Source organism: Oryzias latipes, chromosome 8 (genome assembly GCF_002234675.1).
Source record: "Oryzias latipes chromosome 8, ASM223467v1".
NCBI lineage: Eukaryota > Metazoa > Chordata > Actinopteri > Beloniformes > Adrianichthyidae > Oryzias > Oryzias latipes.
The window spans coordinates 766164-791808 of record NC_019866.2 but is presented as its reverse complement, the minus strand read 5'-3'; the positions used below and the strand labels follow the sequence as shown (position 1 = coordinate 791808).

General features: G+C 48.8%; 1 protein-coding gene across 2 annotated transcripts; it reads left to right on the top strand.

Moving 5' to 3' along the window:
• LOC101169206 (serine/threonine-protein kinase TAO2) lies at window positions 1-25506 on the top strand. 2 transcript variants are annotated; one of them, XM_023957234.1, is made up of 20 exons: window positions 1-448; window positions 4811-4951; window positions 6902-6973; window positions 7046-7147; window positions 7538-7583; window positions 7649-7745; window positions 7946-8059; window positions 17507-17598; window positions 17668-17761; window positions 17848-17929; window positions 18006-18176; window positions 18462-18671; window positions 18740-18868; window positions 19056-19292; window positions 19369-19497; window positions 19563-19766; window positions 19842-20081; window positions 20159-20380; window positions 21053-21235; window positions 21306-25506. In XM_023957234.1, the coding sequence occupies exons 2-20, from the start codon at window positions 4820-4822 to the stop codon at window positions 22167-22169; spliced, it is 3420 nt and encodes a 1139-aa protein (XP_023813002.1). In that variant the 5' UTR covers window positions 1-448; window positions 4811-4819; the 3' UTR covers window positions 22170-25506. The 2 variants fall into 2 exon arrangements, with proteins under 2 accessions (XP_023813002.1, XP_023813003.1); XM_023957235.1 differs by lacking the exon at window positions 1-448 and adding an exon at window positions 4501-4728.
• The last annotated feature ends 139 nt before the right edge of the window (window positions 25507-25645 follow it).

The following is a 25645-nucleotide window of genomic DNA, read 5'->3' as shown; positions in this document are numbered from 1 at the left end:
GCGCGATTCTGTTTCCTGTTACAGTTTGAGTCCCTCCCCAAAATCCCGGGCCATCTTGTGCTTAGCCGAAACAAAACGGGGACAGAACCGGTCTAGACTTTGAGGATGGGGTGCTGCTTTTAGGGACGAGTTTGGGGGCGGCTTTTCGGTTCTGCACCGGGACATTATGACTTGTGGTCCCGCCCCGCGGATAAACTCCCGCCCCACCCCGCTCACCGGCTAACCTTAGCTCCACCGTTAGGCTAAGCTAGCCGATTAGCTCCGGCTGGTCACCCAGAAAGAGCGGAGAGGCTGAGGCGACAGACCGAGCGCCACATCTCGGAGGGCTCCGCGGGGGGAATGCATCGGCATTGACGGCCAACGCGCGCTATGAGGAGCGCCGCTCGCCGCTAGCTCTGCCGCTATAACGCCTGTTTTTCGTCCCAGAGCGGAGCCTCGATCAGCCGCGGTGAGTCAGTGACGTTGCGCCCCGTTTGCCTGGCTGCTGTGCTAACCCCCGTTAGCTCGGCGGCTAACGGGACGCTAACTAACCTAGTTAGCTTCTCCACTGGCTTCCAAACTTGCCTCAAACCCCAGCTTCCGGTTTTTAGTCTGCTGGATGTCGATCAGGAGCTGTTAGTTCGTCCCAGAAACGGTTTACAGCCCCCGTTAGGAAGAATCAACGGTTTTTATCATCTTCATTAACAAATAAATCGGAATTATTATGAAAGGAGGACAAAATCTTTTCTAAAGCAGGACAAACTCAGGCTAAAATGTTACCTGAAAACGGACTTAATCTGTTACTAGTTAATATTCTGATCATAACAACAGTCATAAAGAGATGACGCTTGTGTTTAACAGGAACTGAAGGCTCTGCTGTCATTTGGTCTGCAGTCTGTCTGTCTGTCTGTCTCTCTCTCTGTCTGTCTGTCTGCTTGTCTGTCTGTCTCTCTCTCTGCTTGTCTGTCTGTCTGTCTCTCTGTCTGTCTGTCTGCTTGTCTGTCTGTCTCTCTCTCTGTCTGTCTGTCTGCTTGTCTGTCTGTCTCTCTCTCTGTCTGTCTCTCTGTCTGTCTCTCTCTCTGTCTGTCTCTCTGTCTGTCTGTCTCTCTGCTTGTCTGTCTGTCTGTCTCTCTGTCTGTCTCTCTGCTTGTCTGTCTGTCTCTCTCTCTGTCTGTCTGTCTGCTTGTCTGTCTGTCTCTCTCTCTGTCTGTCTCTCTGTCTGTCTGTCTCTCTGCTTGTCTGTCTGTCTGTCTCTCTGTCTGTCTGTCTGCTTGTCTGTCTGTCTCTCTCTCTGTCTGTCTCTCTGTCTGTCTGTCTCTCTGCTTGTCTGTCTGTCTGTCTCTCTGTCTGTCTCTCTGCTTGTCTGTCTGTCTCTCTCTCTGTCTGTCTCTCTGCTTGTCTGCAGCAGCTTTTCTTTGGCTGCAGGAGGAACAAACCTTTCCAGCGTTTCAGCTTTTGCTTCTGTTGAAACACTTTATGAGCCTGAACCACAAACCGAGTCACATGATGCTTTTATCCTCCACACCTTTTCAGTTTAGGTCAACCTAATAACATTTTTAATATTTTGGTTTATTTTATTAGTAATAATATTCATTTTCATACATTCTGTTGAAAGTGTGAAAATAGGTCTTTATTTTGGTGAAAATCTTTGGTTCTGTTTTGGTTGCTAAAGTGTGAAAAAACACATTTTAATTTTCTTATTGGAGATTTCTTTAGAATCAGCTGCTGTCTGAACGGTGTTCTTCCTCCTTCAAGAACCTTTTATTGGTCTGAACTCTGCTGGGATCGTCTGCTAAAGCGGTTTGCTCACCTGCACATGGAGAACCCCTGACTCCTGTAGATGTAGATGGACTGCATACAGTAGACGGTGATGACATCATGTGTTTGCATACATCTGAATGGACGTTTGAGGTTTTCCTTCATCACATGTCTGGCTCTCCGCCTGCAGCCGATCATGGAAATTACTGGGAAAGCGGTTGGATGTTTGCTCGCAGACATGGGGGGCTTGTTGCCAAGAACAATTAATGTGGGATTTCCTCAGAAAATCACATCACTTCTTTAAAACAAGTTTGGAAATTTAGAAGCTTAAATTTTTGACTTTCAAAGGAAACTGCTTGTCTTATCCACCTTTACTTCTACAGGAGTTATTATAGTCAAATCTGTGAACTGGTTTTCTTTCTTTCCGTTAGTTTTTATCGTAAGAATTCATCATTTTATAATGAAAGTTCAACGTTTGTGTGTTTTTCACGACTAAAGTGGTTTTAAATGGAAACCTGTTAAATAAAGATTCACATAGAAAACATGAACCAAACTGGATTCAGACTGAAGACACGTGACTGAATCCATCCAGGTTCCTCTTTTCTTCTGCAGAGGAAGTAAAACAAACATGTTTTTCCGTGGAAAATCACAGAAAACAGATTTATAAATCACCTGGAACGGTAGTTTCCAGTCAGACGCTGAACCACAGGCCCACAGGCAACCGTCAGGCTGCTTTAATCTGGTTTCTTTCAATAGAAGTTAATTAAGTTGACATGAATCAGATTTATATTTGTGCTTCTGTTTAACCAGAACAATTATGCATGAAGAGACTTAAAAATGATAAGGAGGAGGAGGAATGATGGGAGTTCTTGATAATTTCCCATGAACTCTGTTGTTCCTGCTGGAGTCGTGTGGATTTGATTCTGATTTCAATTCTTCTCACTTTAGTCTGAAACGTTTCTTCTATCAGACTCAAACCAACCTGCAGGTTCTGGGTGTGGATGCTTTTACCACTAAAGTCAGTGAAGGTTGGTAATTTCTCTGAATGAGGGAAGTCTGTCTGCTTTATTAGATGTTTTCATGGGGGTAACAAGCTCCGCCTCCACGCCGTTCGGCTGCTGCAGCTTCTCGGTTTCATTAGGTTTGCATTAGAAAATGCAAAAAAACCTGCAGCAGCAGCAGAAGCTGCAGGTTTGTGTGTCAGTAGTTTGATATCTGAAGGACGGAAAGCGGCTGAGAGGATTTCTGTGTTTGATTTACCCGCCGCTCCAGACCGTCAGGTCTGGGATGAACATGAAGCATCATGGGAAATGGGTTCAGTGAGTTTTAAACAAGCTTTGGGTCAAATATTGGGGGTGGGACGGTGTAAAGTCTGCCCCCTCGTCTGATGTGCCCTGGCACAGCGGGGCTTCAACAGGAACAAAGGTGGCGGTGCTGCATTAACCAGGGGCCCCGGGGCCGAGTGCATTCACAGACTGACAGAGGCCCCGTTATGTCAGCGGCCCTCCTCGGAGGCCGAGCAGCCCCATTAACCCCTTTATGCAGCCCAGATTACTGATGCCGGCAGATGATTTGATGCGGAGCTCCGCCCCCCTCTGGATTTCACGGATTTATTTAAATCTGTCCTTGATTTGAGCCGTCAGTGACGTCCTCGCTGGCGTTTAGCTGCTCTGATCTGCAGATGCCAAACAAACCTTTGGACTCCAGCTTTACCGCTTGTCTTTAGAAAGTCTTTGGTGTTTATTGAACCAGTCTTTGTCTGAAACCGTGTCGGCAAATCCTCCTCCTGCGCAGGTTTGTCAGAAGCGTGAAGGTCTCCGCTTCAAGCTGCAGACCCTCACGATCAGACGGAGACATTCAGATTCTGCTCAGAGACGCTGCTTCCTGCTTGTTCTTCAGAAAATGTCACTTTTTCAGTCAAGTATTCAGTTTAAACTGTTTTAAGGACGATATTTCTTTCTTCGTGACCACAGCAGCATCAATCTGAATGGATTCAGGTCAGATTGGAATAGTTTTGTCTGGAATACATTTCTACCCAAGTTAGGAAAACGTCCAAATGTTTATTTCTCTAATTGAAAATACAAGAAATGGGGTCAAAGAGAAAAAGCAAACTACTCCTGAGGAAAAGACCGTTTGAAACCGTTAGCTCCACCTGTAGATCCCAGATCATTAACCGTCCATGTGAGAAAAGGCTGATATAGACGTCTCTGTGCTCCTGGTCTCTCTGTGCTCCTGGTCTTCCTTCTCCTGGTCTCTGTGCTCCTGGTCTTCGGGCTCCTGGTCTCTGTGCTCCTGGTCTTCGGGCTCCTGGTCTCTGTGCTCCTGGTCTTCGGGCTCCTGGTCTCTGTGCTCCTGGTCTCTGTGCTCCTGGTCTCTGTGCTCCTGGTCTCTGTGCTCCTGGTCTTCGGGCTCCTGGTCTCTGTGCTCCTGGTCTTCGGGCTCCTGGTCTCTGTGCTCCTGGTCTCTGTGCTCCTGGTCTTCCTGTTCTGTGGGATCAGTGGTTTCTTCAGCTCCTGCAGGAAATTCCTGCTTCCGTTTACAAGTTTTCAAACCAACTGTTCATTTCCCCTTTTTTTTTATCATTTTGAGCTTCTTAAAGTTTAATCTCATTTTGTCAACCGTACGTCTGTGTCTGAGCGTTCATGGTCTCTGCAGCGTTTAGGTCACGTATGTTCTTGGTTGATCTCATGTTCCTGCTCTGATTCATGGGGGGGGGGGTCCGTCTCCAGAGGACAGATTCATTTTCAGTTTTTTCAGCATTTTATTGGTAGACATGAGGTTTTTGAACCACTGTTGTGTTTTAGTGCTGAGACACGAGCGCTTGCTGGTTCCTGGCCGAGGAGCTTCCTGCTTTCCCTGGGAACGTCTTCGTGTCTCGACTTGTCGGCTCTTTACGATCGCGGCTAAACCGAGCGTGCCGGAGAATGCATTCATCGTTGCAGCCGGCGAGTTGATCCAAGGAACCAGGCTCGACTTGAAAATGTTTTTCAGGTCTTCACTTGACGCTGGGCCTGGAGACGGCGGGGTTTCTGTGAAAGACGGTAAAAACTGACGGCTGTGTTTGTGCCGGCAGGAGCTGGCCATGCCCTCCAATGCACGGACGGGCAATCAGAAGGACCCAGACGCGGCGGAGCTGTTCTGCAAGGATGATCCGGAGAAGCTGTTCGCCGACCTCCGGGAGATCGGCCACGGCAGCTTCGGAGCCGTCTACTTTGTGAGTACGAGTCCGTCAGACCGGCGTGGTCGAACGGTGGTCCGTGTGAGAGCCATGCTTGGACGCCCTGAACACGAGGGTCTCTGGACCCACAGCTGTCACTCATCCGAGCCAGAACTTTGTGATTAAAGTCTGGAAATGAGTTCAGGAAGAACGTGTCCTCCTGTCTGTAGACAAACAGCAGTAGCTGCTGCTTCAGACAGGCAGAGGGGAGGAGCTCCGTCTTCTGGACGTCTTCCTCGTATTCCAGTTTGAAGGGGCAGTTGTTAACCTGTGGGGGTGGGGGGGTTCTGCCCTCCCCGAGTCACTAACAGCAGCAGCTTGCTGATCAAACCAGTGAAGAGTCTGGTCCCGCTGAGAAGATCTGCTGATGGAGGCAGCGGGGGGGATGTCAGCAGAGGAGCAGCTTTTATGGGTCGGCGGGGGTCTGTTAGTGATTCATGCGGCGCCGCTCCGGAAAGGTCTCGCCTCCAAAAACAGTGGCTTTGCTGGAGAGCGCGCTGAGCAGAGGAGCACCGCTTCAGCTTCCTGTGTGGGATTCAGACGAGGAGCTCCTTAAGCGTTTCAGATCAAGAGGTGAACGGATGAACAACCTGCCTGGAACAGCGGTTGGTTCTCCTCTAAAGCCTCCGTCTGCTCTCTGCGTTCAACGTTCTTCACTGCCAGGATCTGCAGGGACAGAAAAGCCTGGAAGAAGAGCAGCAGACCCCCCCCCAAGAGGTTAATAAAGCTAAAGGTTTGCCAAAGAAAAAGTCTGTCATGAGTCCAGGAGGGTCCACACTGACATCTGTGATGCAGATCTAACAGAAAAACTCTTTTAGAAACATTAAAATGTTCACATCGAGGCAGAAACTTTTCACAATAAAAGCATCCGTTTATTCTGGCTGAGCTCCGCCGAACTGAACCACCTTTGACCTAAAAACCCCTCTGATGCTGGTTGATGATCCCAGTCAGGTCAGAAGGTCTGATTGTCTAAACGAGACTTTATCCTGGAAAACATGACCACAAAAGCTGCTGAGTCTGCGGTTCTCCAACACTCCTCTTTCCTCAGCCATTCCTGAGGAACATCCGGACGGTCCGGGTCTGCAGAACAATCAAAGGTTCCTGATTTAATAGGTGGGGTCCTTGAAAAGGGTCAGAGGTGAAGGTTCAGTGTTTTTCAGGGTCACGGGCGGCTTTCTGCTGTAAGCTGATCTCCTGAACACAAAGGGAATGAAAAACCAGGAGTTGTGTGTAATCTGGATTAGAGGAACACACTTTCTGCTGCTCTGATGACCCAGACTGCCAATTTACCCAAACAAGCCGCAATCTGGTTTGAATCTGGCAGCAGATGATTCCCGGATCCTCAGTCCAGCAGAACCCTCCCCCTAATCTACGCGCTCCAGAAGCATCTCCATGGCAGATGTGGCGCTGCAGCAACATCTGGGATGGTTTGGATGTCAAAGGAAAGCAGCTTTGTTCTGATCCATCCACGGATCTGTGACGAGGATGTGTCGGATCCAAAGACGCTGCTGTGGACTCATGTGACCTTCACACACCGATGAAGACTCTGGATGAAGATGTTCAGCTTGAAAAAGAAGCTCCAGGAAAGCAGCGTGAAGCTCTGTTAACGGTTGGAGCTGAGGTGATCCGTGTTCCTCGTGTCACTAAAGCTGAGTCATTTTAGATGACTCAGCTAAACGGTCACAGCTCTGCTTTTATTTTGAAAATACTGAAAGAGGAGTCTTGAAAATGTTGGTTCCCTTCAAACGTTTTCATTAGAGCTCCGTTTGATGTTTCTGTTGGAAACAATTGTAATTATTTGTATGATGAACCTGATCAGTCTTACCTGAGAAACACAAAGGGGGCGGGGCCTCCTTCAGTCGTTTCATTCTAGCGTTTAGCACCAAAGTTTGTTTTTGAGTTTCTATCAAAGTCTTCCTGCCGGTGAAACTAGTTTTTACCCATCAGGCCCGTGATGTGCGGAACAACGAGGTGGTGGCCATCAAGAAGATGTCCTACAGCGGCAAGCAGACCAACGAGGTGAGCCCCCCCCCCCCAGCCCCCCGCCTGTCGTTCTGCCGGCCGACTGAGCGTCTCTGTGCTGCTCTGCAGAAATGGCAGGACATCATCAAGGAGGTGAAGTTCCTGCAGAAACTCCGTCACCCCAACACCATCGAGTACCGGGGCTGTTACCTGAAGGAGCACACCGCATGGGTATGCCCCCCCCCCACAGGGGCTTTAGCCCTCACTTCAAAGATGACGAGACGTTGTCACCTCAACACTTTGGTCGTTTGTCATGGAGGAATTCAGAATAAAATCTGTTTATTTATCATCTCTAACAGATGACAAGAACCTACGTTTAAACGTTGATTTCTTCTCCTGACCAAAATCCAGAAACTTCCTTTGACTAAAATTTCCTGAACATGTTTTTCCTTTGATGAAAGGAAACGTCTGATTTTTCAAAATTCAAAGAGGACTCTGTCCAGATTCCTTTTAGGTTTTGTGATTTCCGTTGTTGCTGGATCCATTTCACAGATGAGTCAGATAAACGTCTGTGTTTGAAATGTGTTGGTGAGCTAACGCCGTCTCCTCTCCTGCCCTCAGCTGGTGATGGAGTACTGTCTGGGTTCAGCCTCCGACCTCCTGGAAGGTCAGTTTAGTCCAACTCATCACTTCTGTCTCTTTCCTCCTCTGACTCCTTTTTTTCCTCTGCAGTCCACAAGAAGCCCCTCCAGGAGGTTGAAATAGCTGCCATTACCCATGGTGCACTGCAGGGATTAGCATATCTGCACTCTCACAACATGATTCACAGGTAACTTCTACCTCCTCACCTCACTGGAGACCATAGTTACAAATCTCTATCAGACGCTGTGTGGCGCCCTCTGCTGGTGACGTTTATGATACAGCTATACGTCCTAGAAGACATTTCCACGTGTTTAGCTTCCTTTCCCTGGTTGCCTGTTCCAGTCCTGAATGTCAGCAGATCTTCAACCTCTGACTTTTACTTTGTAGGGATGTCAAAGCAGGCAACATCCTGCTGACTGAGCCGGGTCAGGTCAAACTGGGGGACTTTGGCTCCGCCTCCATTGTGGCGCCGGCCAACTCCTTTGTGGGGACGCCGTACTGGTGAGTCTTCGTCTTCATCGATCTTCCTCAGACGCAGCTGGAGGGTTTCAGCCTGAAACGGTCAAACATTTACAACCATCTGAATAGGCCTGCACAATATACCGCAAATTTATCGTTATCGAAATATCCAGCTCTGCAATATGCATATCGCAAAAGACGGCGAATATCGCAATAAATCGCAAACCCAAAATGTGTTAAAACAATCTTCTAGCAGCTTGAAGCATTTAACGAATTAAATAAATCCCTTTATGCTTTGACCAATCAGATGGACGCCTTCCCATTGTTGACCAATCAGATGGAGGCCTATTATGTTAACCCTGGTCCTGAAGAGCCTCAACCCTGCCTGTTTTCCAGCTCTCCTTAACCAGCTTGCTGTTGATTGGCTGACTCAAGTGATTTCACATCCTGATTGACTGAACACACCTGATTTTGGTTATCATTATCGAGCAGTCTAGGGAGAATTGGAAAACAGACAGGGTTGAGGCTCTTGAGGACCAGGGTTAGCCACCCTGACGTTTGTCCCCCATGTCGATGAGGGTCATTTGGAGTATAATTTTTAAACTGTTGCAATCAAATGGGAAAGATGTTTTTGTTTATTTTTCTATTTGTTTATTTACCGCAAATTTATCGTTATCGCAATATTGATCACTAATATCGCATATCGCAAGTTTTCCTCATATCGTGCAGCCCTACATCTGAACATGAAGCTGCCTTCACGCCGCGCGCCGATCACGCAGCAGAGGGGGCCATTTTCAGGGTCCAGTACAGGCGCCATCAGAGGTCCAGCGGGGCGTTTTGAACGTTGGGCGCAGTTTTCCAGTGACGGCGTGTTCCAAACGGCAAAGAAGCACGACAAAAATTCAGAGGCTAGAATTCAAATATCTGAACTTTAGCAAAGAGTTTGAAGATGTTCATGTTTGTGATCTGCTGCTCAGCGGGTTTGAACTCAAACTCAAACTTTATTTATTTATATAGCGCCTTTCATTTTGGTTAAAAACACAAAGCGCTTAACATAAAAACAGATAAAACAGTCATAAAAAGTGAAAGTTATTAAAAACAGAAAACAAAGGACAATCACACAAAGAAGGTACCCCTCCCTCACCACCCCCCGCCCCCACCCCCACCCACCCAGTTACCGCAGTAGAACCGTGAACAGAAAAAGAACTGCAGTTGAAGAAGGTCTGGCTTGGTACTGCTGCGAGGAAACGATATCATGGGGATCCATTCATTCCAAGGCCCAGCCGGACCACAGGGGCCATTACCGCAGCGCCCGCCCAACACAGGGCAGCCCAGGGCCCCATCCATGGCTATTAGACCACAGAGTGGGACCCCAGCCCGCCCAACCAGAACGGGCACCACAGCAACGGCACGCCCTACAGGTCAAGCTGGTGGTGCCCAAGAACGATGGATCCCCCAGAGGAAACACTGGAGTAAAAAAAACATCAGAATAAAAAATAAAAATGATCATAAAATAACAACAATAAAAATAGAAAAAGATAAAAAATAAAATAAGATATAAGAATGTTAGTAATTAAAAAATAAAAAAAATAAAAATGTCAGTGATTAAAACATAACCTAAGAATCATTGGTAAAATACGGTGGCCGACAGGGCTCACACTACATACAAATGGAAAAACGCAACGGCATTACCCGAAGCAAGACGAAATTACCCGAAGCACAACGGCATTAAGAGACAGCGCAACGGCATTACCCGAAGCGCGACGACATAACCGCAGCATTAGCATTAAGCTCAGCACAACGGAAGTGAGGACTTTTTTTCCGGGGAAAAAATAAAAGCCTGGCAGATTCAAACTATTCGGTACGACAGAATTTTAGGGCCACCAAAAAAAGTAAAATTATGAAATTTTAAACCGTAAATTTATGAGAAAAAAATTGTATTTTTACGAGATTAAAGTGGAAGTGAGCATACAGGGCAGCAGCAGCAACAAGTGAACGCTGCAAAGCAGCAGAGCAGACTGACTAAACTTAGTTGAACAGGTGAGCTGAATGTTTATTGATAACGTTCCAAATGTCTGGAAGTTTAGTTGTTTGATTTATGATTTATTAATGTTTTATTTTTTGATTGGTGGTTTGGAGGATCTCTGCAGCCCGATGAAGCCGACGGCGACAGTTATGGAGTGTGCGCGCGCGCGCGTGTGTGTGCGTGCCTGTGTGTGTGTTGGAGACCCCGCGTGCATGTGTGAGAGCACGGGCGAAAGAGGGGGGTGAGAGCGCGGAGCGGGAGAGTTTGCGTCTATATTGTGTGATCGAGACTGAGAACCTTAATAAAAAGATGATGTCCCTCCCCAGAAGAAGTATTTTGTCTTATTAACTCGCTCTGGAGGCTGACGATCCGAGCGGGAAAGTGAATCCCAAACGAGGATCCGCCTTCGGCCCTGGAGAAAATCTCCCCTGCGTTTCCGACCACAGTCAGAGAGAAAAAAAGAGAAGTTATCGCGCAGGTTCAACAGTATCCCTGCAGCTGTCCACCTGAATCCTTTCTTCCTCCATTAAAGATCAGATCTCTACGTTTGTGTGACACTTCTGTCTGAGGAGGAGCACTTTCTGGCATTTTCAACGTTCTAATGCTAATATAACAGACTATTTTCATTCCTCTTTATTGTTATATGTTATAACGGGACGTTTCATCTGGAGGAGGGGGCGTATGTAACACTGTTTACTTCTGCATTGGTGTTCGGATGACAGGTTCATGTCGTAAGGTGACAGATGAACTTCAGGATATGTGAATGAAAAGGAAAAATAAAAGCTGCAGCGGTTCTCTACACCCAAATGTTACACACAAATCAGATAATTTTCAGTGTAAACCGGTTTTCCGGGGTTCGGTGTCAGTAAAGCGGAGTTTCATATATAAAATAAGGAGCTCAGAGACACGTTTGGGTGTAGAGAACCGCTGCAGCTTTTATTTTATTTTTCACACTCCATAACTGTCGCCGTCGGCTTCATCGGGCTGCAGAGATCCTCCAAACCACCAATCAAAAAATAAAACATTAATAAATCATAAATCAAACAACTAAACTTCCAGACATTTGGAACGTTATCAATAAACATTCAGCTCACCTGTTCAACTAAGTTTAGTCAGTCTGCTTTGCTGCTTTGCAGCGTTCACTTGTTGCTGCTGCTGCCCTGTATGCTCACTTCCACTTTAATCTCGTAAAAATACAATTTTTTTCTCATAAATTTACGGTTTAAAATTTCATAATTTTACTTTTTTTGGTGGCCCTAAAATTCTGTCGTACCGAATAGTTTGAATCTGCCAGGCTTTTATTTTTTCCCCGGAAAAAAAGTCCTCACTTCCGTTGTGCTGAGCTTAATGCTAATGCTGCGGTTATGTTATGTCGTCGCGCTTCGGGTAATGCCGTTGCGCTGTCTCTTAATGCCGTTGTGCTTCGGGTAATTTCGTCTTGCTTCGGGTAATGCCGTTGCGTTTTTCCATTTGTATGTAGTGTGAGCCCTGTCGGCCACCGTAGTAAAATAACAATAAAAAGAATTGCATATTAGAAACAAAGATAATAATAGTCCTTACAAGAAAATAAATAATTAAATATGTAAATAAATACCTCAATTAATAAATAGATGAATAATAAAAGACATAAGGAATGATCAAAGTCATATAAAAGCCAGACTAAAAAGGTGGGTCTTGAGCCTCTTCTTAAAAACCTCTACAGTCTCTGCGGCCCTGAGGTTCTCCGGCAGGCTGTTCCACAGGCGAGGACCATAATGGCAGAATGAAGCCTCACCATGTGTCTTGGTCCTTACCTTAGGGACAACTAAGAGGCCAGTGCCAGAGGACCTCAGGGTCCGCGAGGGCTCATATTTTAAAATAATATCATTTAAATAAGAGGGCCCAAGACCATAAAAACATTTATAAACCATTAAAAGAATTTTAAAATCAATCCTGAAACGCACAGGGAGCCAATGCAGCGATCTTAAAATCGGTGTGATGTGTTCCCGCCCCCTGGTCCTCGTCAGAACTCGCGCCGCTGAGTTCTGTAGAAGTTGTAGATTTGAGATCGACTTTTGGGGTAAACCAGAGAGCAGGGCATTACAGTAATCTAAACGACTAAAAATAAAAGCATGCAATAGCACCTCTGTGCTGGCAAGAGAGAGGAACGGGCGGACTCTGGCAATGTTTTTGAGATGGTAAAATCCTATTTTCACAATGTTTCTGATGTGAGGAGTAAAATTCAGCTCAGAGTCAAAAAGAACGCCCAGGTTTCTCACACACTGAGAAGATTTAAAATTCCTAAGTTTGGGTAAAATCATCTCTCTCTTGTCTTCAGGACCAATGATTAAAACTTCAGTTTTGTCCTGGTTGAGCTGCAAGAAGTTTTCTGCCATCCACAGCTTTATATCTAAAATGCAGTTTAAAAGAGTGTTGACAGGTTCAAGGTCATCAGGAGACACGGCGATGTAAAGCTGTGTATCATCAGCATAGCTGTGAAAGTCAACGCCATGTCTCCTGATGACATCCCCAAGAGGCAACATATACAAGTTAAAAAGTATTGGACCCAAGATTGAACCCTGGGGAACCCCACAACTTATTTCATGGACTCCTGAGGAACGAGTATCCATACTTACAAAAAAGTGTCTATCTGTGAGATAGGAGCGAAACCAGTTAAGAGCAGTTCCTGAGAGGCCGACCCGACTCCTAAGTCTGTCAATTAAAATCTGGTGATCCACTGTATCAAAGGCGGCACTCAGATCCAGCAGCACCAGAACAGAAAGTTTCTGCGAGTCATAATTATGTCTGAGATCATTTAAAATTTTTAAAAGGGCCGTCTCAGTACTGTGATTTGTCCTAAAACCAGATTGACACTTTTCAAGAACATTATGTTCATTTAAAAAATCATGTAATTGAATAAAAACAAGTTTTTCAATAATTTTTCCTAAAAATGGTAAGTTGGATACAGGTCTGTAATTGTCCATGATCTTTGGGTCCAAGTTACTCTTCTTCAGAAGGGGCCTCACCACGGCCGTCTTACAGGCAGAGGGGAAGACCCCCGTCTGAAGAGAGCAGTTAGCTATGTTTAAAATCTCTGACTCAAAGAATTTATAAAATGCTTTAAAAAGAGAAGTAGGAATAGGGTCTAAAAGGCAGGTTGTAGTGTTTGCTTGGGAAAAAACTCCACCAAGCATCTCTGCATCAACCAGGACAAAACTCTCCAGTGTTTCCTCAGGTAAAGACAATGCCACTGACCTGCTAGGATTACTGTCATGTACCGGTTGAAGGTTGGATCTAATAGCATTGACTTTACTCCTGAAGTGGTCAGCAAAGTCCTCACATGCAGTTTGTGAGTGAGGCATGATAGATTTATTAAAATCTTTGTTTAGTAAAAAATCAATAGTCTTAAAAAGAAACCGGGGGTTGTGTTTATTGTTTGAGATGAGATTTGAAAAATAAAGTGTCCTTGCCTGTTTAACAGCGTGGTTGTAGGTTTTTAGTTGATCTTTTAAAAAGTCATAGTCGACTGTTAAATTAGTTTTTCTAAATTTTCTCTCTGCTCTCCTACAAATTCTCTTCAGATTTAAAATATCACCGTTTCTCCAAGGCATCTTCGGTTTATGTGTCAAGATTTTAGTTTTCATTGGAGCGGCTGAATCAATGGCAGACTTAAGTCTGTCATTAAAATCATCAGTCAGAGAATCGCAGGACAAAGGTAAAATCTGAGCAGGAGTTTGTTTTAAAATGTCAATAAAATTTTCTGCCACTTCAGGAGTTATATATCGCTTCATCACAGTTCTCACTGAGGCCTCTTGCTGGATAAAACCAGTCACCTTAAAAAACACACAATAATGATCTGACACAGCCAAGTCAACAACAGAGGACACACCAGCAGACAGGCCGTAGGTGATGACCAAGTCCAGGGTGTGTCCTCTATTGTGAGTCGGCTGTGCCACATGCTGGGTAAAATCCATACTATTTAAAAGATTTAAAAATTCAGAGGCAAAAGGATCATTCGTGTTGTCAATATGAATATTAAAATCTCCAGTTATTAAAATCCTATTGTGCCTCAGAAGAATGACAGATAAAAGTTCAGAAAAATCTTGTAAAAAACCAGAGGGAGGACTTGGTGGTCTGTAAACAGTCACTGCTAAAATAGGTGGATTGCTGAACAGGAAGGAATGATGCTCAAATGAAGGATAATCAGTTAAAATAATGGTTTCCATTTTTAAACCTTGTTGAGCAATTGATGCTGTTCCACCACCTCTTTTACCTTCCCTTACAGAGAATAAAAAATTAAAATTAGGTGGAGAGGCCTCAGTGAGAGTAGCTGGAGCATCAGTACCAAGCCAGGTTTCAGTTAAAAGCAAGCATTTTAAATCATGGTCAACAATCAGATCATTAATTATAAAAGACTTGTTAGAAAGAGATCTGATGTTAAAAACAGCCATGTTCAGTGTGGCAGGTGAAACCAGTGATTTTGCAGTTAATTTTGATTCTGTATTTGGTGCTATGTGAATAGGACGGAGACATCTGACAGAAGGAATGGTTGACTTTGAATGTGAACGTTTGTGATCTCTGCTCGTGATGTGTACTGGAATAAAGGATATGGAGGGAATGTGTGTGGTTTGATCGAACCGTCAGCTGGAAGGAGCAGTGCAGGAGAGGAGGGTGATTTCTATGTTCATCCCCAGAAGATGGGAGCCTTTATGGTTTGGGTGTAAGCCGTCTGGTTTGAAAAGGTTTGGTCTATTGTAAAATGTGGTGAAATTGTCAACGTAAAGGATATTTAGGGAGTGACAGTAACTTATTAACCAGATATGGAGCTGACGGATTCGAGAGAATTTTGTGTCTCTGTAACGGGGTGAAGGTAGTGGTCCAGATATAATGCATTGTAAATTTAACTGCTGGATGTGATGAATTAGGTGGATGAAGTCCGCTTTCAAAGTCTCAGATTGCTGGAATTTAATGTCATTGGTACCTGCGTGGATTATGATGGTTCAGGCAGTGGGGGGTTGACTGGTGAGATGATTGTGGATGTCCTTTACTGATGCCCCTGAGATGGAGTGTGTGTGGCACCTCTTGATGCCGACTTGCCGGATCATAGAGTCTCCCAGGATGAGAACTGGACGGGGCGCTGATCCCGGATCCGGTGCGGGGCTCCCATCACTGACAGCCGGGTTTTGCGAGGCCGCAGAATGCCTGACAGACAGCGATCCCGGGTGAAGCTTAGGAGGAAGATCTGGCAGAGGATGATCGGGCAGGATGTTCTCCAAACCCCGGAAGGGCTCGCCCGAGCGCCGGGATACCGCGTCACGTAGCAGCCGGCGGCACTTCACTCCTGCGGCGGAGAAGGAAGGGATAGCGGCGGCGTCAGGCAACGGGACCGGCGCTGCAGCTCCTGGAGAGAATGTGCTCTGGCGTGGCTCCCGCGAGGCGTGCCCGGAGGCAGTGGACCGGTCAGGCTCATTCGAAGCGGGCCCGGAGGCAGCAGTGGACTTCGCTCCCCGATTCCGAACCCTGGTCGTAGCCGAGGGATGAGAGACAGGAGGCTCCCTCCGAACACATCCGGCACCAGCCGTGGGAGATGGGAGTGCAGGAGGACGACGCTGACACAACCCCAAACCCGGTGGATCCTGTTGGTTTGTTGGTGAAACAGTGGGTCCCGGATCTTCAGCCAGCGGGGCATAGCGGTTGGAAAGCGCCAATTTAGCCGAGCAGGAAGGATCGGTTTTCGGCCCGTGGCTCCTCCGGCTGCGGCGTGTCACCTCTGCCCATGACAGCTTGGGTGTAGAGCTGAGAGCCGGGTCCCTGAGACCCGCATCGGCCTTCTCCTGCTTGAGGTCAGCTGGAAACCGACCTGACTCTCCAGAGTTGGGGTTGCCTGGGCCTCGGATCTCATCGGTCGGCTCCAATCCGTCTGTCACGCCACGGAGCTGAACAATATTGCTGTCGGAGCAGGTGGAATGAGCGTCCGCCTCAGCAGGCTTTCCTCCAGACCATGGAAGAGTCTGTGACAGGGAGCGACTGGCTTGGTCCACGATGACTGATTGCTGGAGGTATGTAATATAGTTTGACTGTGAGGCGGAAACTGAGAGTATTTTATCAATCAGGTTGTATTTTTCCTTAAGCTCAGATCTTAGCCTTTGAATAGTGGCTAGAAGGTGGCAGTGATCTGACTTGCAGTCTTCACATACGAGAGCTCCCGGCGCGTCAGCCATCTTGCCCGCCATCTTGCTACCAAGATGGCGGGCAAGATTGAGGATCCTTCAGTTCAGACTCCTCCTGTCCTCCTCCTGTCCTGCTCATGTCCTCCTGTCCTCTTCATGTCCTCCTCATGTCCTCATGTTTTCGTCATGTCCTCCTGTCCTCCTCATGTCCTCCTGTCCTCCTGTCTTCCTCATGTCCTCCTCCTGTCTTCCTCCTGTCCTCCTCATGTCCTCTTCATGTCCTCCTCATGTCCTCTTCATGTCCTCCTCCTGTCTTCCTGTCCTCCTCTTGTCCTCCTGTCTTCCTCATGTCCTCCTGTCCTCCTCCCGTCATCATGTCCTCCTCATGTCCTCATGTCCTCGTCATGTCCTCCTCATGTCCTCCTGTCCTCCTGTCTTCCTCATGTCCTCCTCATGTCCTCCTCCTGGCCTCCTGTCTTCCTCATGTCCTCCTCCTGTCTTCCTCATGTCCTCCTCCTGTCCTCCTCATGTCCTCTTCATGTCCTCTTCATGTCCTCCTCATGTCCTCTTCATGTCCTCCTCCTGTCCTCTTCATGTCCTCCTCCTGTCTTCCTGTCCTCCTCTTGTCCTCCTGTCTTCCTCATGTCCTCCTGTCCCCCTCCTGTCCTCCTCATGTCCTCTTCATGTCCTCCTCATGTCCTCTTCATGTCCTCCTCCTGTCCTCTTCATGTCCTCCTCCTGTCTTCCTGTCCTCCTCCTGTCCCCCTCCTGTCCTCCTCATGTCCTCCTCCTGTCCTCCTGATGTCCTCCTCCTGTCCTCCTGTCTTCCTCCTGTCTTCCTCATGTCTTCATGTCCTCCTCATGTCCTCCTGTCTTCCTCCTGTCTTCCTCCTGTCTTCCTCATGTCTTCATGTCCTCCTCATGTCCTCCTGTCCTCCTGATGTCCTCCTCCTGTCCTCCTGTCTTCCTCCTGTCTTCCTCATGTCCTCATGTCCTCCTGTCTTCCTCATGTCCTCATGTCCTCATGTCCTCCTCATGTCCTCCTCCTGTCTTCCTCATGTCCTCCTCCTGTCCTCCTCCTGTCCTCCTCATGTCCTCTTCATGTCCTCCTCATGTCCTCTTCATGTCCTCCTCCTGTCTTCCTGTCCTCCTCATGTCCTCCTTCTGTCCTCCTCTTGTCCTCCTCCTGTCCTCCTGATGTCCTCCTCCTGTCCTCATGTCCTCATGTCCTCCTCATGTCCTCCTGTCTTCCTCCTGTCTTCCTCATGTCCTCCTCATGTCCTCATGTCCTCCTCTTCTCCTCCTCTTCTCCAGGATGGCTCCGGAGGTGATTCTGGCCATGGACGAGGGTCAGTACGACGGGAAGGTGGACGTCTGGTCTCTGGGCATCACCTGCATCGAGCTGGGTAAGACCGGCTCACCTGTGCGCCGCGTTTCCGTCGCGTTCGGAGCTCTGACAGACTCTGTCTCTGCAGCGGAGAGGAAGCCCCCCCTGTTCAACATGAATGCTATGAGTGCCTTATACCACATAGCGCAGAATGAAAGCCCCATCCTGCAGTCCAACCACTGGTGAGAGCCACGCCTCCTGACGGGGAGCTTGGAAACGCCGGCGTTCTTCCCACCGGATCTCCTGACGCTTCCCTCCTTCTCTGCAGGTCCGACTCCTTCCGTAACTTTGTTGATTCCTGCCTTCAGAAGATTCCCCAGGACCGGCCTACCTCGGACGTGCTGCTGAACGTGAGCCCCGCCCCCGGTGCAGACCACGCCCCTGAGCCCGCTCTGCTCCGCACTCACCTTCTGTTCCCCCCCGCAGCATCGTTTCCTGTGCCGCGAGCGTCCGCTCACCGTGGTCATGGACTTGATCGCGCGGACTAAGGATGCCGTCAGGGAGCTGGACAACCTGCAGTACCGCAAGATGAAGAAGATCCTCTTCCAGGAGACCCAGCAGAACGGCCCCGTGTCTGAGGGGGGGGAGGAGGAGGAGGTGAGGGGGAAGGTGGAGGTGAAGAGAGATTAAAGAGGAGGTGGTGGACAAACCCTCAGCTTTAGTGGAATTAGACCAAAGTCTGCAGAAACGCCAACAGACGTCCTCTGTGAGGATGAAGGTCAGCTGTAGAGAGACGCAGGTTCTGATGTAGACCCAGAGCAGAGCCCTGAGGGACCCCAGTGATGGAACCGCAGAGGTTCTGCTGAGGAAACCCAGCAGATCCAGTGATCGTTTGAGTCTCCTGGTAAATGCTTGAAGCTGACAGGACTGTGGCTGTTTCAGGACGTGGATCAGTACCTGCAGCAGATGGGGACCGTCAACAGCATGGAGAGCTCCCAGTCCGTCCCCAGCATGTCCATCTCCGCCAGCTCCCAGAGCAGCTCCGTCAACAGCCTGGCCGACGCCTCCGACGACAGCAGCGGCGAGATGGCCATGATGCAGGAGGGCGAGCACACCGTCACCTCCAACAGCTCCATCATCCACCGACCCCCAGTGAGTCCGCCCCCGCCGCTCTTCTGGGAGCCAGAGTCCGTCTCTGAACTTTGTCCTTCTGTCCTCAGGGCCAGGACAACATCTATGACGACCCCTACCAGCCAGAGATGGAGCAGCCGCAGGCGCCCTCTGCTGGACGCCGCCGGGCTTACTATCGCAACAGAGACCACTTCGCCACGATTCGCACCGCCTCGCTGGTACGGCCGGCCTCAGTGCTGAGCTCAGCGGAGCTGGACCAGGTTCCTGACCCCAGGGGGTCTGTACTGAGCAGTAGAGCCCCGGAAACGTCAGACTTTAGGAGGACCATAGACATGTCCTAGGGTCAGGGGTCACAGACCAGGTTCTCCAGGTAGCTGCATCTCTTGACGGGTTCCTCTCCTGCAGGTGACCCGTCAAATCCAGGAGCACGAGCAGGGCTCGGCGCTGCGGGAGCAGATGTCCGGATACAAGCGGATGAGACGGCAGCACCAGAAGCAGCTGATGGGCCTGGAGAACAAGCTGAAGGCGGAGATGGACGAGCATCAGCTGAAGCTGGACAAGGAGCTGGAGAACCAGAGGAACAGTTTCTCCACAGAAGCAGACAAGCTGGTGAAGAAGCACCAGGCCATCCTGGAGAAAGAGGTACGTCCTCCGTCCGTCCATCCGGTGAGCAGAACGGTGTGCGGCCTCAGCCTCTGAGCCTCTGCGTGTCCCGCAGACCAAAGCAGCTTTGGCAGAGGAGAAGAAGTTCCAGCAGCATATCCTGGGTCAGCAGAAGAAGGAGCTGACCGGCTTACTGGACTCCCAGAAACGGCAGTATCGTCAGCGCAAGGAGCAGCTGAAAGAGGTACCGGAGCGGAGCGCGGAGGAGGTCCTCAGAACCAGAGGGGCTGACGGTCTGTGCTCTGACAGGAGCTGAGCGAGAACCAGCTGACGCCGAAGCGGGAGAAGCAGGAGTGGCTGGTCCGCCAGAAGGAGTGTCTGCAGCAGATGCAGGCGGAGGAGGAGGCCAGCCTGCTGAGGAGGCAGAGGCAGTACTACGAGCTGCAGTGTCGGCAGTACAGGAGGAAGATGCTGCTGGCCCACCACAACCTGGAGCAGGACCTGCTGCGGGAGGTACCGGCCCGCCGCCCCGAGAGCCCGGCGGCAGGGGTCCGGGCATCCTCAGACGACCTTTGCCCTCTTTTCCAGGAGCTGAACAAGAAGCAGACCCAGAAGGACCTGGAGTGCGCCATGCTGCTGCGGCACCACGAGTCCACTCAGGAGCTGGAGTTCAGGCAGCTCAGCCTGGTGCAGCGGACCCGGGCCGAGCTGATCCGAACGCAGCACCAGACCGAGCTCACCAACCAGAAGGAGTACAACGAGCGCCGCAAGCAAGAGCTGCAGCAGAAACACGCCACCGAGGCCCGCCAGCAGCCCAAGAGCCTGAAGGTAGGAGGCGGTTCTGGTTCTACACGCAGCTGAACTCGGTCCAAACACCTGACCTGGTTCCTTCGTCCCGCTTCCAGTCCAAAGAGCTGCAGATCAAGCGTCAGTTCCAGGAGACGGGCAAGATCCAGACCCGACAGTACAAAGCCCTGAAGAACCACCTGCTGGAGAGCACGCCCAAGTCTGAGCACAAGAACATCCTGAAACGGCTGAAGGAGGAGCAGACGCGCAAGCTGGCCATCCTGTCCGAGCAGTACAACCACTCCATCAACGACATGCTGTCCACGCAGGCCGTGACCAAGGCAAGCCCCGCCCCCTGTGGTTAACGTGTTCTACACTCACCCCTCCCCGGGCCAGTGACCCCATGACCCCTCATCCTCTAGTGTTCCCCATCCGTCTTTATTTGGCCGTTCTACACCAAAAATGCAGGAATTTTTATAAACTCGTCTTACAGGGGGGGTCAAACTCGGTCCCACTAAATCCAGAACACGCTTTAGGTTTTGGGCCGAACAAGATAAACATTAACTGAACACACTACAGCTGAACTTTAAAACCTTAAAACTGAACTTTTGGAACATAAGTATGAATAAAAACAGGAACATGAATCCAGAATAACTTAAACCTTTATTAGCAAATAATATTTTGCTCTCTGTCAAAACTATACAAATATGAAGATGCTGCTTAACAAAACAAAGAGAGCCTGGAAACATTCATAATCAGAAAGAACTTATGGTGTCATAACGTTTTCTTTGCTCTATTATCATTTTTTACAGCTGGACTCCTGCATCATTTTAGCACTAAGTTCATTTCTTGGTGTGTGACGTTCAGTGTCTTTGTGAAACAGATCAGAGAAAACCTGTTACTGTGAAAATTACTGCCTAAAACCGCTACAAGTCTAGCCGAGTGAGAAGCTGCTCCTGGATCCGGTCTCTCCTCACCCCAAAGTCCTGATTGTGGTTCTGTTGGTTCTGCAGCTGCGGCTGAACGAGACGCAGGAGGCCGAGGAGCAGGTTCTGAACATGCAGCTGCAGCAGGAGCTGGAGCTGCTCAACGCCTACCAGAGCAAGATCAAGATGCACACCGACACGCAGCACGAGCGCGAGATCAAGGACCTGGAGCAGCGGGTGTCCATCCGCCGGGCGCTGCTGGAGCAGAGGGTGAGCGACCGCGGGGCGCCACGCCGCCGCCGCCGCGCCGCCCGTGCACTGACCTGTGGCTGTGTTTCAGATCGAGGAGGAGATGCTGTCGCTGCAGAACGAGCGCTCCGAGCGGATCCGGACGCTGCTGGAGCGCCAGGCTCACGAGATCGAGGCCTTTGACTCGGAGAGCATGCGTCTGGGCTTCAGCAACATGGCGCTGACCGGCATCCCCGCCGAGGCCTACAACCAGGGCTACCCCACCCCGAGCCCGGCCTCGGGCGCCGGCGGCTGGCCGTCGCGGCCAGTCCCGCGCTCCGGCAGCCACTGGACCCACAGCGTGCAGAACTCGGTGGCCACGCCCTCCTGGCGCAGTAAGAACGACGGCGGGGGGGGCTTCGGCCGCGCCGAGTCGGTGGCGTACTCTCAAGGCTACAGCAGGGACGATGACGTGAACCGTAGAGGCCACGCCTCCTCCCACCACCACCACCACCACCACCAGCAGCAGCAGCAGCAGCACTACCTCCCCCAGCACTACCAGCACCACCAGAGCACCCCCCAACTGTACCGGGACGACCGCGACCCCCGGGAGCGCGGGCGGGACTGGGGGGGCAGCGCGGGCCACTACTCCCATCACCCCCAGGGGCACCACCTCTCCTCCCACGGCTCCTCCCAGTCGCTGGCTCTCCTGCCCCCGCCTCCACCGCCGCCCCCCATCTCCCTCTCGTCCTCCTCGCCCCCGTCCTCCGCCTCTTCGTCCTCATCGTCTCAGGGAGGCTACGGCGGCCTGAGTGTCCGGGGCCCCGGCATGATGGCGCTCAGGAACAGCCCGCAGCCTCTCAGGAGGACCGCCTCCGGGGGGCCGGGGGGAGGGGCAGGAAGTGACGGCGGACTTAGCCGCAGCACTTCCGTCACCTCCCACATCTCCAACAGCTCCCACCTCTCCTACTCGTGAATCATTCGGCGAGCCAAGGATGAGGGAGGCGTGGCCACGGTTCAGGGAGGCGGGCTTTCGTTTCTAACTATTTCATTCTTTTTCCACATTTTACATTTTGGGTTTTAGGTTCTCGTCTCCTGAAGTGTGTCGGAAAGGGGCGGAGTCACATTTGACTCAGAGTGCCGTGTCACAAAGCGAACGCGTGGAGCCGCCTCGTCTCTTCCACAAAACCCAGGCCGGCGTCCGCCTGTTGGTTTTGTGACGCGTAGACGGAGGCCCTGAGCTCGGCGCCGTGGGCGCGTCGGCATTTCAGACATTTTGTTCCGTTGCGTTGAGCGACGGTCGCAGAGCTTCCACTCCAGCGGTGGTGCTTTCAGAACCACTGTAACTGTAAATACTCGTCAAGTCGACTCTGGTTTCCTGGTTTTTGTAGTGATAAGTGAGAGTAGAAACACTGCCATCTGCTGGCAGGGCTGACCCGTGTGCGCCACTGCCCCCTGCTGGGCGGAAGTCAAAGTCCAGCGTCTGGTTCCGTTTAGAACCGCTGCAGCTTTAAGCTCAGAGGCACTGAGGCAGGAATCCTTTCTTCACTGAACAGACGCGGATATTTCAACTTTTTTTTTCATCAAAGATGATTTTTCATTCAGTTTTATTCTCCGTTTGCGGCTTTAAAAGGCTTCACTAGGGAAGAGCATCACGCCATGAAGCTGCTACCGGCGGCTAAAAGAGGCGGAGGAGGAAGTCCCGGTTCAGTCGTGGAAACGCTGCATCTGCTTTCTCCTCCCCTCCTGTGCTGAACCTCCAACCGAGGGGAAACCCAGCGGCACGCCGCTCCATCGGCCCAGCGGTCTGTAGAGACGAGTCGGGTCCAGTGGGCGGAGCCGGTGTACAGGCAGCGCTTGTATGAATAATCCTGCACTCTACCTATTTATATAAATGCATATAAATGTAAGATACCTGCGGGCGGAGCAGGTATGAAGATTGTTCCCTGTCCAACACTTTGACTGGCATTGTACTTACCAGTGTACATAGAAGCACTAACTATCAGACTGTGTTAGAGTAAAATGATTCTTTTGTCCGTGAGTTCAGACGAATAGACGCCATCATCATTATTTCTACTGCTGCAGTTGGAATATTTATGTTGTATTTTTACGTTTTTAAGATGTTGATGCCAATTTTGACCACTAGGTGGGGAAGAATCGCAATGTTACTGTGATCGTCTGTTTTTAAAATAATGTTTCTTTAGAGGACTACCTTTCCCAGCATTCCCAGCGTGGTTTCGGGGGGGTGGGGGACCTCTTTTCTGGGCAGGGCTGCGTTGCAACATCTTTTTTTCTCTGGAGCCAGTATTAAAGCGCTGAGCATTGGAGGCGGAGCTAAGCGTCGGACACGTTTTCACTTTTCCGTCATGACATTTGTGCCATGTTTTGTTTTTTTGTGTTACTTTAGGAGTTCAGACGTCGGTTCTTTGGAGTCTTTAGGGTTACAGCAGAACAAAAGCCAGAAATAATCACATGAACAAACTGTGTTTAAGGTTTATACTGTTATTAAAGAAGTTCTAGAAAATTCTCCATAACTTGTCTGTTAGTCTGAGAAAAAAACAAGTTTTAAAAACATGAAGTGAGGAAAAGGAAAACTCTTGTGTGATTCTAACTTTTGAGTCTGAGGATAATTAGAGTTTAAGCTCAACTTTGATTAAGTTTATTTGATCACATTTTAAAACTGTTTTACTCTCAGATGATTTAAAGTTTACATCAAAAGAATGAAGTGCAATTTATTTCATTAGAAACATTTCAATTGTGAAAGCAAACCTATTCGACTGAAGTCACTTTAAAACTTTAATTTAAAATATTTAGCCGTCATTTGAAAGTAAAGTTTGGCTGTAAAAAGGATTTTTTAATACATTAGTTTTACAAAATGTTCCAAAATTCCTCCATTTTTAAAGAGAAACCAGAAAAAATATCACATTTTTACTGAAACATATTTAAGCCGTAATTTTTAATGCAGTTTATTCATCTGATTATTGTTGCCTCCTTTCCTGAGTTTGTCTGATTAAAAAACTTAATGTTCCTGCGGTTTGCTTTGCTGTCTGACTGGAAGCCATCTGCACGTCTGCAGCAGTCTGTCTGCGGATATGTAGAAGGCTGTCTGCGCATCTGCAGTTATCTGACAGTGGATATACAGCAGTTTGTCTGCACATCCACAGCTGAATATCTTTCTGTCCATCCGCAGTAGTCAGTTTGGGCATCTGCAGCTGTCTTTCTGCGCATCCACACTCATCTGTCTGCGCATCTGCAGTAGTCTGTCTGCGCATCTGCAGTAGTCTGCGCATCCGCAGTAGTATGTTTGCGCGTCTGCAGCTGTCTGTCTACCTCATTTGCACTGATGGTGAACGAATGTTTGGTCAACTTTAGAAATGAAGCTTTTTCGTGGTTTCTTTCTTTCTTTTCAAATCGTGTGCAAATGTGGGCGGGACGAGGACACCGGGGGGCAAAAGTTTGGGACTTGGGGATGCTTCAAGAACAGATTCGGTTCACGTTCTTTCGGGTTCCTTTTCTAATGTTTGCTTGGAACCTGCTGGCCTTTGAAGGAAGACTTTGGTTCCTCTTTGTGAGATTTCATTTTGCCAACGTTTTATGGTTCCTGCTGGTGGAAGCTGCACCGGGAGACGGATGGGTTCTGCTCTGGAGCGGGTTCTGCTCTGAGGCGGGTTCTCATGAAGCCATCCAGCACTTTCTGCTACAGCTTCATGATTTTCACCCTTAAATCTGGATCATATCGGCTCATTTGTTTCAAAGAACTCCATTCATAAAAGTTCCTAAAATGATTCCCAGAGACACTTGTTGTTTTGTAGAACTCACTAAAATATTTTTCTATTTCAGATTTTGGTTTATTTTCTCCAGTGTTTTATAGCTTCCAGAGGAGTCGAACATTTCAGTTCTTTAACATGTTCAGCAGTTAAAAACCAAACTCATGTTTGAAATGTTAAAGTGGCCCAAAAGCTTATTTGCCATAAAAAGGGAAATGCGGGAACGTTTGATGGAAATCCAAACAATAACAGGAAAGAACTCTGTTGGTTTAGTCACACATGCGTGGAAAAGAGATTATTAATTATCGTGAATCTACTCCCCACTTTCCGGTTTCTGTGTCCTGGTGCAGCTTTGACGGAAATCGTGTTCATGTTTGAGGCCGGCAGGACAGAACTGACAGAGGCTGCTGTGAGGATGAGGAGGGTGAGGAGGATGGATGCTGGTCTGTTCCACAGAGCTGCAGACATTTAGTTGGAAGCTGTTGAAAGTTGAAATGTACAGAAACATAAGAAAATACTTTTGAAGAAATAAAAAACAAAAACAGATTTGTGTCTTTTTGTCTTCCGTTCTCTTTCTTAGAAATTTTAAGAAAGAATTTTAATTTTTAAATTATGAAATATCAATTTAAGAAACTGAAACAATACTCACAAAGTTAGTTGTAATCTATGTGCATTAGTTTCATTT

Bases quoted from the DNA above. Each gene is read 5' to 3' on its own strand.
- LOC101169206 (XM_023957234.1), top strand. From the start codon at position 4,820: ATGCCCTCCAATGCACGGACGGGCAATCAGAAGGACCCAGACGCGGCG. The intron at 17,599-17,667 runs GTAAGACCGGCT...CTGTCTCTGCAG, and splicing joins CATCACCTGCATCGAGCTGG to CGGAGAGGAAGCCCCCCCTG. The intron at 20,381-21,052 runs GCAAGCCCCGCC...TTGGTTCTGCAG, and splicing joins CCACGCAGGCCGTGACCAAG to CTGCGGCTGAACGAGACGCA.